Raw genomic sequence first — 24,851 nt, 5'->3', positions numbered from 1 at the left:
TTGGCAGATTTTTCGTTCGCCCACTTCTCGATATTTGTTTTGTTGTTGTTTGATGCTCGTGCACCTAGTAAATAACTTAAACTTCTTTTGTTTTGGAATCATAAGTTAAAATGCCGAAACGCAAGTGTACGTTCAATGTTAACTTACAAGCAAAATATCCGTTTATCAAGCAAATAAATACTCCCTCAGATGTCAGATGTGAAAAGTGTCGCCGCTTCGAGTTCTTCGATGTTAACCTTTTTCAAGAAATCGGACGCACCAACTTTAAAGGATTTGGATATCGCCGCGGCAGAAGGCGTCTGGGCTTATCACACGATTCAAGAAAACCACAGTTTTCGCTCTAATGATTGTGCGTCGAAATTAATTCAATCATGTTTTGATCCCAAATTTACATGCGCGCGTACGAAATCAGAAGCTATTGTAGTAAATGTTTTGACGCCTACAGCAATGAAAGAATTAAAAGATGATCTTGATAAGTCCAATTGTATTACAATACTAAACGACGCTTCAAACCACGGTAACAAGAAAATATACCCTATTCTAGTGCGCTTTTTTCAACCTTACGTAGGTGTGCAAGTAAAAATTTTAGATCTCCAAGACCAACCAGGTGAGACTTCTGACATCATTGTCGATTATTTAAACCAAGTGTTGACAGATAATAATTTGACAGCAAAAGTCGTGGCATTTTGCGGAGACAATGCCAACGTCAATTTCGGAGGTGCGGCTAGGCGAGGAACTAACAATGTGTTAACGAAATTGCAATCATCACTGAAAAAGCCATTGATAGGTATTGGATGTGGAGCCCATGTAATTCACAATGCAATAAAATCTGCTGCAGACAGGCTACCCTTAGATTACGAAAGCATTATTGTGAAGATATATTCATTTTTTTATATTTACACGATTCGAGTTGAAGCTCTAAAGGAGTTTTGCGCCGAAACTGAAACGGAATATCAACAAATGCTCGGCTATAGCAAAACTAGATGGCTTGCTCTTATGCCTGCCTTGGAAAGGGTTTTAAAAATGTATCAGCCATTAAAAAACTACTTTTTGAGTATTGAAAAATGTCCCCTGTTACTAAAAAACTTTTTTGAAGATCCCACATCCGAATTGTGGCTTTATTTTTTACACGCTCTGTCAGCAAGTTTTCATCAAGCTGTATTGAAACTGGAAGGTCAGACTGTATCGGCAATTGAAGCTGCAAAAGAAATCAATCAACTAAAAGACAATTTGACTCAGAAACAGACCAATCAGTTTCTTCCATTTATGGTCCGTCAATTAATAGTGAAATCGAAAGATAATGTTACTGACATAGATGAAGAGTTTGTGAAAAGGGCGGCTACAGAATTTTATCAAACAAGCCGTGAATATCTGGAGCAGTGGACTTGCTTTCTTACCAAAGAAATGGAGATATTTTATTGGGCAGATTTAAAAAAGGTCCCCGCATGGGAAGACGTTCAAAAATCTCTGGATGTATTAATTGAAAAGGAATATATTGACTGTAATAAAGATGCAGAAGTTTTTGACGAATTTTCGTTAATTTGTAACTACATTACATCGGATAAAGTAACCGAATGGAATAATCTAAATGTTTCCACGGAAACTCGTTGGGTGGAAGTATTCAAACACTTTCAAGCCAACAATCTTCAGCATGAAAACTTTTCTATTTTAATTGAATATATTTTATGTTTGCCTGCTACAAATGCTCCAGTAGAAAGAGTATTTTCTATGATGAACAAATTGTGGCCATCTGAGAAGACCCAGTTACAAATTTCAGTTCTAAAGGCGATGTTGATAATTAAGGTGAATATAAAAAAAACGTGCCAAGAGTTTCATTCTTACTTAAAATCATCACCAGCTATATTAAAGCAAATTTGTTCCTCTGATAAATATAAATATAACTAAACGTTTCGGGTATATATATTTTTTAATTCGTAACTTTTAAGCTAACTGACTTTTTCTGAATAAATAACTTTAAAAAAGTGTTTTTTTTATTGACTACCTGTTAATTAACCTAAATAAACCAATGTCCCGTTTTGAGTCAAAAAATAAATGGTCACGTTATCTATATACCAAGCTGCTGTTGAAGAGAAAGTCCCGTCAACTGTGTATAACTCACGAATAAATATAACAATATACAATTATCACAATTTCATAAAATAGCTATACCTGCACACAAAAGTACAAAACGACCAATTCACTGAACGCGTGTCTCTCACCGTTAACTAGCGCCAAAATCTTTCGCAGCGGCGAAAAATGGAAACAGTGTGAATACGGCAATTTTCCTTACGGCGGACGGCCTTACTAGCGAAGCGATCAACTGGCCTTGGCTAAACAATATCGACGGATGTGTTATAGGTGGCGTTGATTAAATACACAACTCCACCTATCTACAGCCACACACGCCAGCTATGACGTTGCCATCGTGTACGTGTAACTTTAATAATCGTTCGTATAAATTTTATTTTATTTTAAAAAGTTAGAAGCATTTGTTAATAACGTAGCTAAGAAGACTTCTCGTTTGTTTCCGTTGTCGACTGTTTTGCATTGATACGAAATAAAATCTTAGAAAATAAAGCTAGATATTTAACATCAATTCATAAACACCCTTGGATCGATTTCACTCCAAACTACTGATATATATAGTGAAAACGTATTATGTACTACCGGGAGGTCCTCTGTAGTCGTGGCTCTAACACCGATTAGAAAAACAATGAACTATCAACCTCTAACACAAGACAAAACAAACAAAACTAACCCAAACCACGCATTGTGGTGAGGGGGATGTTCGTTGCACCACCGAGAGGAGGGGGTGTCTACATCAGTGTACCAGGGTTTACGGCAACAGGGCATCTACCTTTTTTCACTGTAATTGTAATTTTTTAACCAAAATAATTTTTACTCGATTATTATATAGGCGTACTTTTTTTTAGGTCCGAAGCCTCTATATAATTTTTTTTCCTTATAGCAGTAAGAGACTTTTGCCAGACCCATAATGGGTGAGGAGAGATGGAATCCGAGATAGATCGCCTACGAAAAATTTTTCACGGTCTTACGTTTAAATAAGGACTGGAAAGTATTACCGAAATAAGTTTATCACTTTTTGTTAGCTGCCATGATGTGATAAGAGTCTCTTACAATATATTTGTTTGCTTAGTTATGGCAACCCAACACTTGGGTGATGTGCCTAGGGGGATGACTTTTAAGGGAAACTGGCCTTATTTAGGCGTTACAGACGTGGAGAAAACCTGGAAAACTCCACGTGGCCAGCCCGTCTGAGCGAGGCACGAACCCATGACCGAACTGCCAGTGTTTGGGAACGAAGACCGCTTGGCCACTGGTGGGCTCATCTTACAATATATTACTTTTTTTGTAAAGACACAGTCAATCCAAAAATTTTTGGTAACCACCATTTATTTTTATCACGTGTTCTAGAATAAAACTTTAGACGACCAAACCTTCCTTTATAGGCTACTCGGCTGTCAGTTAAACCATTCCTTAACTGAAAATTCAAAATTATTTTTCTTGTTATTGATGATATAGATGTGATAACTATAAATTGAATTAAAGTTGAAATATTTTTTATTTAATCCCAATTGAAATTATTTGCAAATATACAGTAAACTCCTGTATAATGTGTTCCCCTATAATGCTAATTCATATAATGCAAGAAGTTTAAACTTGCATAAAATTAGCGAGGTTGTGGCCGAAGTTTTCATCTCTAAAACATGAACGTGGTATATCAAGCGCCACTTACAAGATAGTGACGTTCGATGTTCACGTTTTACAGAAGAAAACTTCGGTTGCAACCTCGCTAATGTCTGATAATGCATCTCTCATATAATGCAATTTCCTATGATGTAGAACATATTCCCTGTATTTTACAAGTGTCTGCTGTATCTGAGTACCTGTATTTTAAGATGCTTATGTAGTAAGGAATTTGTTCATCATGAGGATTTATTTAGATTTTTAACAGATAACTTAGGACAAAGCTTTTTACCATTTTTCATATATGCTGCTAAAGCATTATGGATTAGGTTTATTCATAAAAGCTTTGACCAATGTGAAGAAATTTAGGTAATGTAGTTTCTAATGCACTAATGCCTCATGAGAACAATTGTTTTGGTTCTGTTAATAATTGATATATATTTTGTTAATAGTAATAATATATGAGATGTTTTGCATAAGCATGTAACTATAATATTTAGAATATTTATAACAAACTTTTTCTAAATGTTTTTAGTATATAATGTTTTAATAATTCTATATTTAATTAATAGTTCATACAAATTACAGGATTATACAATGTTTTAAAAGATATGTTCTGTTTCATTCTTACTCTAAGAACATAATCTAAATTACAAATGTTTTTGATAAATCAACTTATTATTACAGTTTTATCCACAAATAAGCATAATCGTCTAATTCATAGATAGAACAAAAACTAATATAAAAAAGTAGAAAATTTATGTGAATGTTGCAGACAACAAAAATACATGGAATATAGTCAAATGTTTCATTAAAGAGCACAAGTTTATGCAAAATATGCAGGCAAACACACAGTAGCACAGCAATGTTTCTGTTGCAGTTTAACCATTGAAAACAGTTTGTTACTGTTTTGCTTTATGATACTGACAGTGGTAATGCCAAAAAGACACTATATAGATAATCTTATGATCTTACAAAAAAAAGAATTATTGGAAGGCTAAAAGCAGGCCAGCTGCAGACAGATGTGTCCAGGATTCAGAATGTGCTACAGAGCATCATAGCCAGGCTTTGGGTCATATTACACTGGACATCAACTAAGAAGTGATATTCAAGAACTACCAGTCCTCAACAGCAGTGTTATAAGACAAATTGTATGCTGGAGGCTTCAGACAAATGGATTTTTTTGTGAGATTCCTAATACCCAATGCAATGTTCCATTGATGCTTGTGCAGAGAATTCTCATTTAGGCACAAATAGAGCTTGAAGTCTTTCTGTGCCAATGTTTATTTTTCCTAATTATTATCATGGCAACATTGCTTCATTCAAAATTTCCTGTAGTTATAGTCTGTGTGCACTTTATTCACATGTTGAGTTGTAAGACTTAACATGTGAATAAAGTCAAATTTGCTTCCAGTATTCTTATGCCACAACTTTCAAAAGTTCCTTTACTTGGATGTTTTGGCTAATCTTTACTTTTTTCAACCTGGTTTCATCAGTTTTTTTACAGGACCATATAAAAGCAATTATTCTTGCACTTTTACAAAATTTTTTATTTAAACAGGTCTTATATCAAATCTTTTGGATGTTAAGGTCACAAGCCATCCAACTTTGATCACATGTGGAGCCATCACAAGCCATCCAACACAGATCACTTTCAAATATTAATAGTAGACCAATATTAATTAGTAGTTATTGACCATTCTCTTTCTCTCTCTCCCAGGAGGAGTACTACTACAACTTTTGGTCAAATTAACTTCAACCTCCATCTGCAACAGTTCCTTCTTCCTATCAGACCCACCAGTATGATGACATTCGAATAGGTTACCAGTCTGCACAAAATTTGATTTAAGTGGTTTTCAATTGGTGTCTACTTGACCAATGAAATTGTGCCATTTCATACCATTCAAGTATCATGATAAATGTGACAATGGTAGGCTGAAATAACCAAACTCTTTGTATGGTTTTTGTTTCAATGTTTGTTATATTATAGAATTATTTATATAACTACCAAGGTTTGAGACTAGGAGGGCAGAGGTTTGAGACTAATGAATATCTTCAAAACAATGTCATTAAGGCCATCTCAATTCACTGGAGCCAACAATCTATGAAGAGGAGATGGAAAAGCTTGTCAACAGATATGACAAATGCCTCAATCTTCATGGTGATTATGCCAAAAAGTAACCATGTTTGTACTTAACTTTTGGTAATAAATTCATTTTGTTATTTACATTTGTCTTTGTTTTATGAACTATCAGAGGTTGAAAAAGAAACAGCCCTTGTATTTATTAAATTTATCCCTTAATAGATTTCCTGAACTTTACAAAATATTAATAAACTGGAAAAAAATCAGAAATTGTTTTTTACAATAAAAATTATTAAAGTAAAAAAATTATAATTTTAATTTAAATGGTATCACATTTATCATTTTTTGTACTTTGTAAATTTTTGGGGAAACTTTGGATCCTGAAAATATTCTGCACCTTTCATAAGTTGCATTGCAATACATTACTTCTTGCTGCCTGCAGCAAGAAGTAATGTATTGCAATGCAACTACACTTAGTCAACTGTATTGTCAACTAAAAAGTCAACAAGGCAGCCAAGGAGCCAAATTCCCTAACTTTCCAGATGGGTAGGAACCCTGTTTATGTCAACTAAATGTTTCTTGGTAATTGGGCTGCAATTTGAAAAAATTGTATACCTATAAATTTCCATTATCGTCTGTCTGTCCTTCCTTAATCTTGGGGACAGAGTTATATAGATGAAAGTCCAGATAAGGGGCAGGAGGCTCTGATTAACTACATACAAACTTCCAGTTTGCACTGGAAAGTCATGTTATTTCAATTAAAAAATTTTCTCCTAAAAGGAGTTAGATAGATGACTAGCACAACTCTGTTGCTAGCAAGAAAGGTATGATATACAGCGGCAAGACACTAATTTGAGGTAGAGAGCATATATTTTAAATTAAATAAATTAAAAATATAATTAAAAACTTCAGCCCGTCATTGTGATGATGTCACAATAAATTGTGTTTGTAAATACCTATGAACAATTTTTTCTTATGAGAAATGTGACAAGTTCATTATCAGATGCAGATAAATCCTGTACAAGTACATTCATCAGGCAATACTTTGGCAATGGCATTTTGAAGATCATTACCCACCTAGAAAACTTATTAATGATGTAAATATGTTAATACCTCTTAATAATGATTACATTGCAACAGGTTTTCATCAGCATTGTATTGTTTAAAAAGTAAACAAAATCTGTTTCACCTGTAGGCATATTTCCATTACTGGATGCATCTGGTGGTAGAAACCAGATACATTTTTTGTTATGTGAGTGATATTGAGAAAATTTATGGTTTGACAACAATATAACAAGGATCTACATGTTCCCCAATAGACAAATTTCTTCACAGTTTAACCTCAACTGGAATGCTGCAAAATGTGATGTCAAAATCTTATAAGTGTCACCTGAAACGTAACTAGACTCTAAAATTGGTATGAAAATTAGCACCTTCAATCATCCAGCACAAATGTTTAACAAAATAAAAACATTTTCGATCGTTTTTAACGGTCATCCTCAGTTAAAACTCAAATTAATAAAAGAATACTAAAATGGAATATAAGCAATTAAATACGAAAAATAATAAATGCACATGCGCAACTACAAATAGATTGCGCATGATGCCTAATATACATATATTACAGAATAAATGAATAAAATTATATAACAAAAATACGTGGCCACATCCTTGTATGTTATTATTGTTTATCTTTATAAAACGATTTCCATGCTGTTGATAAAGAATCTGCGTCCCTATGATTGATACATCCCGTTTTTTCTTGGGCTTTATATATTTCTAGCTTTTCTAGATGTTTGATTGTATGTCTATTGTTCGTCGGCTTGATGATGGAAGCATGGTCCCATAATACGTCAATATCCTGTTGCTTGGCGTATGATGCTAGAACCGTACTGTCTAGATTCTTATTAATCGAGTACTGGTGTTCTTTGATCCTTTGTTCTAAGTGCCGTAAAGTAGCTCCCACATAAACAATATCCGAATCAAATCGTTGGTCCTTTATTGGTATGGAGTAAACCCCTGTTAAAGAGTTCCGATCTTCTCTCTTCTTGTCATTCCTTAACAATTTGTAAACTGTCAGATTACATCGGTAATCCGACAGTTTATCATCTGTCATTTCTTTACAAATTGTTAAGGAATGACAAGAAGAGAGAAGATCAGAACTCTTTAACAGGGGTTTACTCCATACCAATAAAGGACCAACGATTTGATTCGGATATTGTTTATGTGGGAGCTACTTTACGGCACTTAGAACAAAGGATCAAAGAACACCAGTACTCGATTAATAAGAATCTAGACAGTACGGTTCTAGCATCATACGCCAAGCAACAGGATATTGACGTATTAAGGGACCATGCTTCCATCATCAAGCCGACGAACAATAGACATACAATCAAACATCTAGAAAAGCTAGAAATATATAAAGCCCAAGAAAAAACGGGATGTATCAATCATAGGGATTCTTTATCAACCGCATGGAAATCATTTTATAAAGATAAACAATAATAACATACAAGGATGCGGCCACGTATTTTTGTTATATAATTTTATTCATTCATTCTGTAATATATGTATATTAGGCATCATGCGCAATCTATTTGTAGTTGCGCATGCGCATTTATTATTTTTCGTATTTAATTGCTTATATTCCATTTTAGTATTCTTTTATTAATTTGAGTTTTAACGGAAGATGACCGTTAAAAACGATCGAAAACGTTTTTATTTTGTTAAACATTTGTGCTGGATGATTAAAGGTGCTAATTTTCATATTAATTCTAATTTCCAGTATAATTTAAAGTTGGTTTCTAAAATTGGTTTACTATTTCCTATGTCCACATGGTTTCCCTATCATACTGAAGTTTATACTGCAGATTCAGTACACAGCTGCCATTTAGAAGTAAACTAGGGAAGTCTCTTGACAAGATACACATCACGAAATTTAAATTGTCTGCTGGTGGAACTATCTGCAGATGGAAGTCTTCCCTACAGAAAGTTTAATGAAATAACTATAACAATATCTTGCATGATTTTCAATTCATCTAAAAAATGATAAATTTATATTTTGTGAAATTTTCATATTAAACCTAATTTAAAGTATTATTATTATTTTTTCTATTTATAACACTGCATTTATAATTAAAGCAATGTTTTAAAATGTTTTACAAGTACAAATATGTATAATACAGTTTAATAGAATCAAACACTCCATCCTGGCATAAGATGCCTTTTCTGATGGCGTTTCAGTTGATGGCTCCACTTAAATTTTTTATCACAGATTTCACAAGAAAAAGGATTTTCACCAGTATGTATACGAAGATGGGCAGTGAGATTTCTCCTATCTGCAAAACCTTTTTTGCATATACCACACAAATATGGTTTTTCTCCTGTGTGTATACGCATGTGAATATTTAGAATCCCTTTTCTAATGAATCTTTTTTGACAAAAACTGCATTGGAAAGGCTTTTCTCCTATATGAATCTGAAGATGCCTTTTAAGAACACCTTTTTCTGCAAATCCTTTGTTACACACTTCACATAAATGAGGTTTCTCTCCAGTATGTAGACGAACATGTGTCTTCAAATATCCTTTCTGAGAAAATGTTTTATGGCAAATGGTACACATAAAATTTTTCTTACTCATGTAGACACTATCTTTTCCTAGAAAACAAATAATTAAATATGTTAGTCTATAAATTTTTTAACATTTTCATTAATTATTATCAACTAAAATTAACAATAAATTAGCAGAAATTAGCAGAATAAATTAATTGCATTTATTGTTACAAGATAAAAGTAATCATTAGACAATTACATCATTTAAATATAATTTATGTAATTACAGTACAGCGTCATTTATCCAAAAGCTGGTTAACCAAAAGCTTTCCAGTCAGACTGTGGTCGTGCTGAATCGAACGTTTTTGATACTAGATTAACTTCTAAAGTATAATTATTTTGTTTTTATATTTTTCAATATATTTATTTTGTTTATACAAAATAAAGAAATAATTTTTAACGATACAATAGCCTCGATTATTATAATAAAAATTTTCATTAGATTTAAAATCAAACAATTCAACACAAAGCAACACGCGACGGAGAAAAATTTCAACATTGGATAGGTTAATATATTTTTTCGTACATAATCGGTTATCCGAAAAACCCCAGTCCCCAATTGATTCGGATAAATGACGCTCTACTGTACTATATTATAAAACTGTACATGGAATTCTATGTATAAAAAATATTCATTATACTGTCCCTAAAACTTCTAATAAGAAAAAAGCTATCAAAATGGATGAATACAATAACTGACAACAAGAGATGAGTTTACAAATCCAATTCTGAGAAATATCAGTCTAGTTAATATAGTAACATGGTAAAATAAAACTCAAAATGCATGACAATAAAAACATTATTATCAAAATACGAAATTATTACTAAATTTTTTGGTGTTAAAGCAAACTTCATAATGAACTTATTCATTTACATAAACTAGATGACTCCAGAGAAATTAAGGAACATTTGATGCTAGAAAGAATTAAGGAATCTAATTTTTAATCAAGATTTAAATGTTTTTTGGAGTATGTGTCCAATCCTTACAAAAGATGGAATACAAGTGTTGGCAACACATTCAACAGTTCTCTTTTTGATCATTTGAAATTCTTGATAAAAAGTTTTATACACAGTTGAAAATGTCTCCAATAGGCTCACCAATAGCAGGATAATTCTCTGAAGTAAGTTTAACCTTTGTTGAAACACCAGTGGTGCATTTGCTCAACAGTTATATAACAACCATATTCTGCTATGTTGACAATCTGTTAATAATAAGAAATACCCAAGAGGTATACCAAGAATTTATGGACAACATAAATCAAAAACAATATAGAACTCTTTTTACAGATGGACCAAGTAGATTATAAATCTGTTCACTTTTAATTTGCAAAATGGGGCCAGAGGAAGTGATTCCTCCTCAGATTCCTCCTTCTAGGGAAACTTGAAAAGGGCTGTCTTGCCTCACAACTGGGTAGTTTTGGCAAGCAATTTTAACACCAAACACTTATTTTAGGGCTCCTCTATAGATGATTTGGCTGGAAAGACTGTGAAGGAAGCAGTGGAGGGTTGGGATGTACATGTTCTAAATGATCCATTCAGGATTGCTACCTTCTCTTCACCTGTGGGTGAAAGCTGGATTGACCTCACTATTGTGAGTGGGGCTATGCCGAGATTTACCTTGCAGCATGGGAAATGGGCAAAGCAGAAAGCTGTAGTGTCCATCACTTCTTTACCTATGAGGTGATGAGTGAATTACCTGACTGGCCAAGTTGTTGCTACAAGCTAACTGCCAAAACCGAGACAAGTTTAACAAATGCCTTGCCGAAAAAACAATCAACTTAGTTATATCAGTCACTGAGATTGACAATGTTGGGGATCTGGAGGTAGCTGTGGCCAACTTGACTGAAGCAGTAAGAGCAGCAGGAGACTAATACTCTAACAGAGTATCCTGTTGACTGCTTGATCATGTGACGGTGGCCTACCATCCACTGGTCAGTTCCATGGTAGACCCAAGAACTGAGTGTATTGAAGAAGCACAAGAGGGTGCACCAACAATGCTTTCAGCGATGCAGCGATGAAGACCTTTGGACAACCAGGAAACTGGAGTTACATAGGGCCAATGCTGAATACAAATACAATGCAAAACAGACCTTGTGGTTCAGTTTTTGTGAAAGACAAAAACCCATTCTATAAGTTGGTAGTGGGGAAGTTGAAAAGAAAAAGTCTTGGAGCCTGTCAAATGACTTGATGGCACAAGATTTTCCAGTCAGGAGGAAACCATAGAGGTACTGCTCCAATCATTCTTTCTGAGTGATGAGCAGTCTGACAATACCAGTGACAGCTTTGAAGGGATATGGAGCTGCTGATTCTTAAGACTGGTCCCAAGCCAGTGACCAACTCAGAGGTAGCCCACACCATCAGCAGCCTGAAGAGAGGGAAGGCACCTGGCCTGGATGGGATCACAGTTCTGCAAAGGTCCAGCCAGACCTGCTCTGTATCATATCAGAAGTGTGTACTCCTGGGTTACTTCCCAGAGCAGCAGAAGTGGGCACCTGAAGTCTTATAGACAGGGCCGGATTTACCAATCCAGGGGCCCTGGGCACAAATTTGGTGGGGGTCCCTCCTTTAAGAGTAGGCAAATTTGATGATTTAGAAAATTTACACAAAATACTGTACTTTCAATTAGATTTGAACTAGGAAGTTGTAAATTTCATTTAAAAATAAGGTTATTGTAAACATATATATATTTTATTGTGTAAAACTAATTATTTTAATTTAACTGAAAAATACCTATGTGAAATTTTTTCCCGAAATTTTCCGATGTTTCATAGCTTTTTCCCGGGTTTGGTTTTCTCTGCCTGTTGCCCTCATGATTAGGCCACACTAGGCTGTCGCAGTAATAGAAAAAAAATTATGTTTAAACATAATTTTTTTTTTAGTTTTGTGGGGGCCCTGGGCACAGGCCCCAAATGCCCTTATGTAAATCCGGCCCTGCTTATAGAACAATAAGTCTACTGCCAGTCCTGGTGAAAGTTTCAGACAGAATTCTGTCAGACAATGTTCTACCATCTAAAGCAGCAAAGGCTTTTACACCCATGACAATATGGGTTCCGTCCAGATGTATTGTGGCCGTACGCCTTATTTTGTATATTGTATTATATATTATTCTTAGTATTTATTCCATTTTCTTCCTCTTCGTTAGTTCTTTTGTCTATCTTTTCCTAGAAACTTCTTTCTTTCCTAACCCTTCCCTGTTCAAATGGTGGTGACCTAATTAAAAGACAAAGAAAAGGTGGTAGCCTGAGGGCTAAGTGTAGGACAAGAGATCACTTTTCGACTGGGACGTTGGAGAGATAGGACGTGTTGTGAAGGCCTCCAGGTTGTTCTAGCATCAACTGGAGAACAAAGGAGATGACAAGACTAAGCTGGCTTTCGAGAGAAAATCTGAAATATATCCCGATATAGAAACCTCGAGAAGCTTATTGAGAGAATCAGATAGATGTCCACAATCATCAACCCAAAAAGTTAATAATCTAGCAAGCGCCACCATCACCCCAAGATTGTCGACACTTTGGGTACCCATTCTTTTCTATCCTCATATATCCAACTATCCTATTGTCTATCTTTCCTCTTTTTTCTTTATTTGTATAAGTAGTTTTAAGTATTTAGTCGTAGTTCCTTATTTTGTACCACGGTAAATATTCTTTTGTCGTGAGGCTGCTTAACGATTCTACCCGAGTATCTGCAGGAATTATATGTAGAAAAGGTTAATAGAGAAAGAACGAGGAGTGTCGGAATTGTAAAAGAATCCTGTAAAGTAAATAAACACGGGTGACAAGAACATATATGTGTGTTATATTCTCTTGTTGAATCACTCACCACGTGCATATCCTATAGTATCAACCTGCCAAGCACTAAACTGCGCAGTCAACAGAGCCGCCAGCAGGTCTCCACATGTCCTTCATTTCAATGGACATCATAAGGGCATTTGACAATGTGTGGCCATCCACAGTGGGTGAATTACAGAAGGCAAACTTGCCAACTGCCCTCTTCTAGCTTGTCAGGAGCTTCCTGAGTGACCAAGGTCAAATATCATACAACAAGTGCAACATTTGTCAAGAGACTGGAAAGGGGTTGTCCCCAATGGTCATGCATAGGGCCCCTCATTTGGAATGTTCTTGCAGATATGGCACCGGGACTTGTGCTGCCAGACAATGTCCAGCTGTAGACTTATGCAGATGACTTGTTGCTAGTAGTTGCTGGAATAAGTGGATGCAAAATGGATTTGTGGCAACAAAGCAATAGAACAGCCAGTGGCGTAGCGTAGTGGGGGTGGCAGGGGCAACCCGCCCCGGGCGGCACTTATAGGGGGCGGCAAAATTTCACAATAAATAATAATATCTTGTAAAAATACCTAAATAAGGGGGCGGCGAAATTTTTCTCCGCCCTGGGCGGCTGACATCCACGCTACGCCACTGAGAACAGCTCATCTGCTAGGGAGAGCTACACAAACTGTCCTTCAGCTCTGAGAAGTCAGAGTCCTGACAGTGGCCCAGGTGGGTGTGTTGGCATGTGGGCCAATTTACCATATCAGGAACCCCATCCAAAGGGCAAATGAGCTGAAGTACCTTGATATTGTCATTGATCAGACACTATGTTGGATGCCTCATCTGAGGAATGTTCAAACCAGAACAAACCTCACAATAGCAACACTATTGAGACTGACTAGACAGGACTACAGTCTTAGCAGAGAGGCAATCTGGATCATATACAAGATGGTTCTGGAACGCATGATCTGCTACACCTGTGGTATATGGTGGAAAGAATAATTGTTAAAAACAACAGTAATTCAAAATAAAACAGTTCAAAATGTTGGAAAATGCAAAATTGTTTTTACATATAAATTTTCAAGACAAACTCCACGAAATTAAAAAAAAATATATATTTATATTTAAAAAAAAAACTATAAAGTTATCAGAAAAATTTATTTCAAAAGCTTGGAACTTTTAATGTTGACCATTACATATTAAAAGAGAAAAAAGTCTAATTAAAATTTAAAAATAAATAGTTTAATAATTACAATGCATTTTTAATTGTTGTTTAATTCCTTTATATACGAGAACAATTTTACTTAAAATTTTTAAAATGTGTGAGGTGAGTGAATCACATATTTACTTACTTATAATCATATATTTAACTTTTGGAAGTTTTTGGTAGATTCTGATCATCTATTGGAAACAGATTTAAAAATATCATGTTTACATGCAATAATTGTAATATCATATTTCATTGAATTTCACTCAACAATATAAATGAATCAGGATATTGATAAATCTGTTTAAGATTGAAGTCAAAAAATTCAAAACTAAATCATTTTCATTTTCACAATAATAAAAGATTATATAAACTTTCAATAATCGATCTAACCTCGCTAATACGCAACACTTTCAACTTTAATACTTTTTATTTAAACTGCACACAATTAGTGAATAAAATGAATGAGTTATGTTAATTTTGGAAGAAAAAATTAATTTGATAGATAGATTGATTTATATTAAAATATAAAACACTTCTATGATTAAAGTGATGATCATTTTTTGATCTGCGGCGGTCGGCAACACTGCGCTTGACCACCGTCCCCAACCAGCATGACGTCAGGGTCGTGGTTAGCCACTTTTTGGCTCGACATGCTTCGGTTCAGACGTCCGTCTCGTGTGCTCCAACCCTTGTCTCCACGATCGACATTGTTATACTTTCTGTATATAGAGTTGTACTTAGCTGTAAATAAACACGCGATAACAGCATTTAGACTCTTTCTTCAATCCAATAAGATACCGCTCAACACCACGACGACTCTGTTCGTGGATGCGATCGGATTGACCGATCTAGCTGACTTCGACTATAGAGAGGTACCCTTAACGGTCCCCTCAGTTCATTAGAAAATCTAGTCTATTTCATTCTATATAACAATATATTGTTTAAATAAAAACAGTAATTCAAAATAAAATAGTTCAAAATATTAGATAAAAAATGTAAAATTATTGTTTTTCTATTATGAATTATTATTATTAAATTTTGTTTTTGTAATGTGTCATTCAAAGCTGAAACTTATCCCAACAATAATCAATTTCACACCTTCCATACGTCTTCCACCAATACTTCATTAAAAACAAACATTTTTGGCCTGATTTACTGATTGTTCCAAAATTGGAATGGACATTCCAATTTTGGAACACACAGTAAAGTGTTCAGTTCAAATGTCTAGAACCTGAAGCAGACCTGTGAACTAAGCCAAAATCATTTGTTTTTAATAAAATACAGTGGTGCCTCATATAACGTACTTAATCCGTTCCAGGTGCACGTCCGTTAAGTGAAACGTCCGTTATACGAAACGCATTTTCCCATAGAAATACATGTTAAAACATCTAATTCGTTCCGCAGCATAAAAAAATCAACATGGGGTGCGTTCTTTTATTCCTCCGCGTAACTCTGCGCGAGCAACATCCGTTTAAAAATTCCTGCGGAACGCGTTCCTAAATTCCGGTGGGAGTGCACGCTGCCGAACGGCAAAAATGGCCGCTTGTAGCAGTAGTTTACGGTGGAAAGCAACATGGCGTCCTCCATGGCTCAGATAGTTTTGTTTCCGGGCCCATTATGTGGTTTTATGAATGAGAATTTAGAAATTGTGAAAGCGCGAGTTAGCGCACGCGGTGATGTAACTGTCTTTACAAATTTTTTTTCGGGGCTATTTTGAATGCTCTTTCAACAAATAATCTATTTTATGGTTAAATTTTACAATTGGGACTCTTCTTTTGCCTTTTAAACCTCATATTTTAGAATTATAAATTCCTCCATCACGATACTATCGATAGTGCGGGCGCCGCCATCTTTCTTTCTTTCACCGTCGTTCCTAAATGCCTACAAACAGCAGCACACTCCTGTAGTAGCGGAGACGCAGAGCGACCGCTATTAAAAAACGCACCCATGGAGCAGTCACCAATTATGCCGGAAAGTCCGTTGTTCGCAGCCAGTCCGTTGCTCGAGTCACGTAACGGCCAAACAGAAAGTCCGTTGTTCGCAGCGTACGTTATACGAGGCACCACTGTATTGCTGGAAGACATAAGGAAGTTGTGAGATTGAATATTGTTAATTTAGTTTTTGAGCTGTTATCTAAAAGAGGAAAGTATGGTATAAGTCAAAAAAATGACTCCTCAAAATTTTTACATTATTTGGACTTGGGATCCTGAAACATTGAGAAATGTGAGAGAAAGTTAGAGGATTTTTCTGTATGAACATTAACACATATGTGTGAATATGAGGGCACAATTTTTTTTCACTCACTTTGAAGCTTAACTCCTGTACCTTTTGTCAAAACTTTCTGAAATTTTGCAGAGTTTATGTATTAAGAAAAATGTTTCTACAAATTTTCAGGAAAATCAGACCATTGGTTCAGGAGATATTAAGGAGGTAAGGATCATATCTCAAAAAGCTTCCAAGTTATAAAAATTTTTTACTTATACCAATGTTTAATTTATCATGTAAAAACTCATCTCTACTCTCAAAATTAAGCCTTTTGCTTTTTTTATTATAATTAATAATATAAAAGTTATTTTTTAAATAAAATCTCAACAGATGGTGCCACACACAATTTTTTAAAACTTTTTACTGGGAAAGTTATGCAACTTCTTGCTGGTTTAACAATTTAATTGATAGCTAAAAATTTAATTGCTGCTTTTTTTTTTGAAATAAAATTTAAGATATATAATGAAAATTTTGTATATATTTCACAAGAAAGCTAAACATTAAATTTGTTACCAAATTAAATTCTCACGAATGTATTCAATATAACATTTAAAATGTGTACAATTTGTTTTATTTATAATGCAAATATAAAATTAATAATGCTACTCTATATATTAAACATATATTAGAAATGCTCAGAAATGAAAATTTCTGCTCTAATGGAGTAACTTTTAGTGTCTGAATGACTAACAAAATTTCATCTCTAACAAATATTCAATAACAACTACGTTATGTCCATATGAAAATAAAATTTTCTTAATAATAAGATAATTTTACAAAACTTTTTACCATAAATATCTAAAATTTAAAAATATACAGTGCATTCTCGTTAATCCAAACTAATTATTACACATTGTTCAGATTAGTGAAAAGTTAGTTGAGTTATATATGAATAAAAAGATATAAAAAAATGCTACAGTCAAATACATGTATTTTTTAAAACTTTTTTATACTGTATTTAATATATATATTTATGTTAAAATGTGTAGTACATATTGATTTTATAAATCATTTTTCAAAAAATCTGATTTCTTTTTGTTTTGCTGGCACATATAATGAAAAAATGAACAGGATTACTTTTAATTAGCAAGATAGAATTGTAATATCTTTGTGCATTTTTTTTAAATATCAAAAATTTCTTTATAATTTCTTATTGAATTATTTAAAATTATAATAAAATGTTTTATATAAATATTCATTTCAGGTTTTGTAATTTTAATCTTTGTTATTTAAATTATATAGGATGTATTTCAGTAAAGGCCCTAAACAACAGGAATAAAATACTTCACAATTATATCATTTTACTGATGTCACTGTTAATATCTTTTTTTTCTTTTTAATAAATAAGTCTTAGGAAAAAATAAACCATTTCCTACTGAAACATTTTTTGATTTTTTATTATTATTTATTTTTTTTAATAAGAATAAAGAGGCTGTCCATAAATTATATCCACATTTTTCTTGAAATTTTTACTTTCCCTCCTCCACTGTCCCAGTTTGTCCAAGTTTCCATAACCCCTCCTGGGAGCTCTTTTGACATCCAACAAAACTGAATCCCCTCAAAATCTTTATCACTTTCTGAATAATAAAATACGTAACTGCATAAAATTTAATAAAATAAAATGGATGTTCATTGAAGTTCAACCCCCCTCCCCTTGTCCAACTTTGTCTGAACTGTCATAACCCCATCCCTCCCTTCCAGTGTGGACACCATTTATGGACAGCACCAAGAAGAAACAATCTGTTTATGTTTATTTTCAAGTTTCATTTATTTTGTTTTTTTGTTTTTTTTTTAAATAAGCTGTTATCATTTTGATTTTAACTGTTTTTTTTACAGAAATTTGCAATTAATGTGGTAAAAAAAAATTCATATAACAATACAGAACAAATAATTTTTCTGATATTCCCATGAAATTATTTCCAGTATAACAGAAAATATCATAACTAAATAAAAAAAAATCTATTTTATACTTTTTTACAATACTAAAATCACTTCAAGTATTTAAATCAAACATTACACTATAGTTTATAGCATCTTTTTTACTAACAGCTACAGAGAAAAAATCTTTTATTTGGTAATTTTCTATGAAATCATTTTAAACAATTCAAACAATTTATTATTTGAAGTGGCTTTCCATATGTCTTTTTAAGCGACTATTAATAGGAAATGTTTTCTGACAAAGATGACAAACATAAGGCCTTTCTTTGGTGTGGGTTTTTAAATGATAATTCAGGGTATTTCTGTGAGCAAATGTCTGTTTGCAAAAATCGCAAGTAAAAGGTCTTTCTCCAGTATGAATTCGAAGATGTATTTTCAAACTTCCTTTTAATGAAAATCTTTCATAGCAAATATCACAGCAAAAAGGTTTTTCTCCTGTATGGATTCTGAAATGTTTCTTTAAATGAATTTTTTGACAAAATCCTCTTTTGCAAACATCACACATGAAGGGCTTCTCTCCTGTATGAGTTCTCAGATGGGTCTTCAAATTATTGTATTTTTTAAATCCTTTTCTACAAATGCCACACACAAATTGCTTCTCTATGCCTTCAGATTCTTTACACACTGTAAAAGATATACAGTAAACATTTAATTCTCATCCATATTCATAGCAGGAATGACATTTTTCTCATTTTCAATTATTAATCCGTAATACAATAAACATACTAAAAATATCACTTTAAATAAATGATTTTTTCTTTTGTATTTAATGTATCATAACTTTAATTAAGTTATGCAATTAAATTTAAAATTCATTTAGAAAGTATTTAAATATAAAATTCAAAAGACATAAGTAACATTTCAATTTTTGCTTTTTCAAACAGTTTTTATTTTCCAGTTTGATTTGATCATGCCATGAAACTAATCTTAATTTTCTTTATTTTTTTTTCTAATACAATATATCTTCATGCATCTAAGAATTAAATGGAATCACTACTTTTGAACTTCACTGGGAAACCTTTTATTTTATATTAATATTTTTAGAAAGTTCTATACAAGCTCTTCATGATATAAATAATCTGAAAATGATTTTGTTTTTAATTACAAGGTAATGCCATAGGCAAGATACATATATTGTTATAACATCTGTTTAATTTTGTAATTACCTTTTAAATCAATTTTTCTATAAAAATATTATTTAATATCAACAAATCTGATATTTGGGAATAAAAATACTAATTGTTTCCAGTTTGTAAAGCTTTATGGATATTTTCTGTTTAAAATACATTTACTCTTCATTGAATTATAAACTATTCATCTTATTGTTCTGTTATTAATGCAAATTTCTGAGAAATCAATTATCAGTATATACTGTATTTACTTGAATGTAAGACGCTGTTTTCCAGATTTTAGATTTCTAAAAAGATGATGCATCTTAGATTCAATGTAATATATCATAATTAGCAACCTCTAGTGCCATGCATCTTATTTCTCTGTAAGTAATTACATTGTGTCATTTTAATGATTTTGTTAGACCAATATTCATAATAGTAAATATTTAAAGAGACAACTTAGCTCAATCAATTAGTTTATTACAGTAATGCCTTCAGTCTTGCATGAAAATCTCAGAAAAGTTGTGTTGCACTTTTTTATGTGTTTTCCATTGCTTCAAATGGTATTGAGGCTGATTGCATGTGGGAAGATGTCAGCACAGATTTGGTGTTAATTCAGAAATGCTTAACGTGAAGAGTGAAGATGTTTCTGACTTTGATATCATGGGAGATAGTGATATATAATTTACTTTACTATGCAATAAATACTGAACAAATTGTCAAGATATATATATATAGGCCTATACAAAAATTTATGTCAACAAAATCAGTTCTGTCTGTTGACACAAATTTGTCTTGAGTTGTCTATTTCTGAAAAAGTATCCATGAACAACAAACCAGGGTGAGTACTCATGGTTTCTTGCAGGGGCAGACTGGCCACGTGGAAAATGTGGAAAATTCCACACGGGCCGTATACAATTTGGGTCGTTTTTCTAAATATGTACATAATATACCGTTTTGTTCGGTTTTATTTTTTAAAATAATCATTTATTTTTTTTTCGTTAAATAAGATAAATTTCAATTTTTAGGTGTAATATAGATATATGTGTAGGCCTTTATCGTTTTACCCGGTCCTACCAGAGGCCGAAGTTAAATTAGTCCAGCCGACCCGAGTCCAACACTACATTGGCCGACTCGGCCCAAACACAAAGCATCCTAGGAGAAAAATAATCAAAACAGACAAAATTGGTCATTTGTTTACGTTGCTAGAAACTATTCACCACCCCTATGAATCTTTGGAAGCCCGAGTTATTGGTTTTTCACCCAGCCACCAAAACGTTGATTGTAATCATAACAGATTTAATGGCCGATTATATCATTTCCTTTATTTTAGATAAGTAAAAATGTTATTCAATAATAATTTCTCTATATTCCAAATAATTTAATTAAAAATAATCTATTTTTTAAGTTCAGCTAACTAATTTTTAGTTTGCCATTCACCCACAATGGCGTTGATTATAGATGGGCAACCTGCGGCGTTGAACAAAATATTACAAAACAATATAACGCTATATAAAATAAAAATTTAAAATACTGACATCTAGTTGTTTGTAATCGTACTAAATACCAAGAGCCCGCTTCGTACATATATTCGACGCAACTAGAGTTGGTCCTTGGGTTGGTTCATTTTTGTGTCTTTAAGGGATGATAGAATTGTGTACAAATGCACATATACTTTCGTAGACTGTCCATGCGCGCTTGACCCCTTTTCAAGACTAAGTGAAGTCCAAGAGAGTATATGTATGTACTGTACAGTACATTCGTAAACAATTCTATCGTTCTTTAACTAAAGACGCAAAAATAAACCAACCCGAGAACAAACTCTAATTGAAAGGACTATCTGGTAATTTAACCCGACTCCACTGGACACTTCATATAGAGCTGTAAAGCGTTACTACAGTTTAATCCAGAAGCAACTCAATATTATTTCAGAATTGCAACATTTTAAATCGTCATGGAATATTTTAAAGGAAAATGTCAGTGAAACTTTTATAAAATTAAATGAAAATGAACATTCTACTGATGATCAACTAGAAAACAATAAAGATTTGATTTCATCCTCTTACTGCAAAGCTTGCAAAAGTTGTCCTATTTGTTGTTGTAATATATTAGTTGGATATAACGTGTTAAATGGTGCTTGGTCAAGCATACAAATATTTACTATCTATGTCTGTAACACGAGTGTCCTGTGAACGGAGCTTTTCTATGTTAAAATTCATTAAGATCAAGTATCTCGCAAGAAAATCTAGAAGCTTTCATGTTAATGTCAACGGAGAAGGATATTTTAAATGAAATAGATTCTGATGATGTCATTAATATTATTGCTCAACAAAGAAAACTTCTAAATAAAAAATTAATGTTCTAGACTTGTGCTTATTGCAATTTTTGTCAGTGTTGTATTTTGAATATATTTAAATATAAATAGAAAATGTCATTTTTTATTTATTTGTGGGATGGGCTGGTAATGATTTTTTCCACACAGAAATTTTAAAGCCAGTCTGCCCCTGGTTTCTTGTTCATATAAAATGTCAAGTGCATCTTATATTCAAGTAAATATGGTATATTCATAAATAGTTGCTATTAATTAAGTATTTAAATAAAAAAAATTAGTAAGCAAGACCAATAAGTAATTCATATTTCTGAATTAATTTCCTATTAATAAGTTTTTTTAAAAATATTAGTAAATAGTTTTGCTTCAGTTTCTGAAATGGTATCATTTGTTATATTGGACATCATTGAATATAAAATTGATATAAATAAAGTCATTATTTTAATTATGATTTAATATTTAAAGAAATTACAATTCATATAAATATCTTTATATCAGAATATGCATTTCTGTGAAGATTTTCTAATTAACTTACTAAATTCTGTAGTATCTATGCACAGGAAAATCTCATGCAGTACAATACATGAATGATTTTGTTTTCTTTTCATGATGATAATAATAATAATAATAATATTGACAAACAAAACAAAATTACATAAATTATAGACACAGCTGTACTAAACAGCAACAATACAAAATACATATACTAAAAATTAGCATATACTCAGAACTCACAAGAAATAACGCATCTATGGAGAATGGATAAGATACTTATCATGCCTGTAGTCTCTTCTTGCAAATGCAACATACCATAAACACTAAACAAGTCTAGAGACAGGGTTTCACAATAGCATTGTCACAGTCAGGAAATTCTCAAACACAGATACATATACAAACAGTATATAAACAAAATAATAGCTTGTTCTTAGTTATGCCTTGATCTTGATATGGCATAGCATTAGGCACCAGTACATAATCTAAGTGAGATAAATCCACAAACACTACAATAATAATAAAAAATTTATGTTTAAATACAAATTTTAAACTTATACAATATGAAAATCCTTAAAATCATTATTTTTCATATAGTTCGTATTTTCATAATCAAAAAATTTCTGTAAAAACTAGCATTTGATATTTCTTATAAATGGTTCATTAACAATTAATTGTTGTGTGTTCATTGTGATTGTGAGATAAATTTATTTGAGCAAACTAATAAACAATATTAATTACAAACCTCAGTAAAATATATTTATTATAAAGAAAAACTAATAACAGTTTTAAATTTTAATTAATAAATTTTTGTGCATCTTATGAAAACTATTATAAATTACAAATTTTTTAAAAATTTGCATTTTATCAAAGTATTATAACTAATTGTAAGCATTGTACTCAGTAAAAGTATTTCATTCTAAAGCTACTTTATCTTCAATTATCAATAATTCTAGACAAAAAGTAAATAATTTATTTAATTATTAGAAACCTATTTATAACAACTTACTAGCTTAGTTTTACAATAAAGAAATAAAATATTGTATATACAATGATTTAGAAATTAAATTACTATAGCAGACTTTATATCACATAAATGCAGAAAACCTACTGGTGTGCCAATTAAGATTATCAAATGGTAAACCTGAGTCTGTCTTATAACCAAGTCTGTTTTAATCAGGAGACAAAATTCAGTTGGCAAAAGAAATTTTTATTTGCTATGCATTTTGGGATGCATAGTGGATTTCTTTGCCAACTGATTTTGTCTCCTGATTAAAACAGACTTGGTTATAAGACAAACTCAGGTTTACCATTCGATAATCTTAATTGTAACACCAGTAAGTTTTCTGCATTTATAAAAATATTGTTTTTGCATATTGAATAATTCAAAAAATTCTTTGCAATTTTCCCACTTATATATTCATTTCTCTTTAATAGTTTCCTTTAGTGAGTGACCAATTATCAAATTGGTATCAGAATTACCCAATATTATGCATTATTGGATATTGATATTTTAAACTGATATCTAACATTTCCAATAATATATAGGGACAGCTAAAATACATCTTATATAATAACTCATTTGGCTGAAATTTTAAGTTTTTAATATTCTCACGTACATTGATAATTGGGTTTCCTCAATACTTCCTTTAGCAATGGAAATAAGCACCAAACTGGCTGGCCAGTAGACATATTACGAGATATTTTTTGTAACAAAATACATACCAAAAAATCAGTAAAACATTTTAACAAAATATGAATGTTTTCAACCTACTCCTGAGCTCTGCATCAGGTTTAAAGACACCAGTTCTATAATGGAACATATCAAACAGAACATCTGCAGAAGTTTAATTTATATTATTAAAATTCGAATAATTATAAAAAAATTCTGCAGAATTTGAATTTAAATCAATAAATTCAAAAAGGTTATAAATATGACTAAACGAATCAGGTGTGCAAAGATGTGAATGGGTGGGAGTATGGTGTTAAGATCAAATCAAAGTGTGCCTACTACATGCATGAAATTTTTTTTGTCTTTATGGTTAATACAATTGCCTAACTAGCCTGCTTTAAAAATCTACAAGGTCGCTAAATCTCTAACATGGTCATTATGTCAGATATAATGTAATAACCTCACCTGGTCAAGTTTAACTTCAACATTTGTTGTCAGAAGCATAAATGGACAGCAATGGATGGTTTTATGTTTTATATATTTATGCTCTTTTACATGCTTTGATGGATCTTTTCATGGAACCTACATAAACTAGGTCTTTATCAAACCTATGATCCTCCAAAGGTATTCTATGAACCCCAGGTGCTCTTTTTTTGTTTATGGC

The 24,851-nt window shown here is 32.4% G+C and overlaps 2 protein-coding genes and 1 long non-coding RNA gene across 5 annotated transcripts in view; 1 reads left to right on the top strand and 2 right to left on the bottom strand.

Annotated features, from left to right (window-relative positions):
* Positions 1 to 24,851, bottom strand: part of LOC136985886 (uncharacterized) — a 148,081-nt gene that overhangs the window by 72,070 nt on the left and 51,160 nt on the right. The window lies entirely within an intron of this gene.
* On the top strand, positions 5,540 to 5,935 carry LOC136985916 (uncharacterized). The gene is made up of 2 exons (XR_010882406.1): positions 5,540 to 5,638; positions 5,721 to 5,935. It is a non-coding gene; the product is annotated as an uncharacterized lncRNA (long non-coding RNA).
* LOC136985898 (myoneurin-like) overlaps positions 8,879 to 24,851 on the bottom strand; it is a 32,454-nt gene continuing 16,481 nt past the window's right edge. The window contains exon 5 of one of the 2 annotated variants that reach the window (XM_067283289.1): positions 8,879 to 9,447. In XM_067283289.1, the coding sequence (XP_067139390.1) occupies positions 8,987 to 9,447 (461 nt within the window). In that variant the 3' untranslated portion in view covers positions 8,879 to 8,986. Of the gene's footprint in view, positions 9,448 to 18,674; positions 19,207 to 24,851 lie in introns of those variants that run through there. The other variant, XM_067283291.1, reaches the window with a different exon arrangement.

Source organism: Centruroides vittatus, unplaced genomic scaffold, assembly GCF_030686945.1.
Source record: "Centruroides vittatus isolate TY-2023 unplaced genomic scaffold, ASM3068694v2 contig_980, whole genome shotgun sequence".
In the NCBI taxonomy this organism is placed as follows: domain Eukaryota; kingdom Metazoa; phylum Arthropoda; class Arachnida; order Scorpiones; family Buthidae; genus Centruroides; species Centruroides vittatus.
Note: the sequence above shows the minus strand (reverse complement) of the source record. Positions and strands in the feature narration are given on the sequence as shown.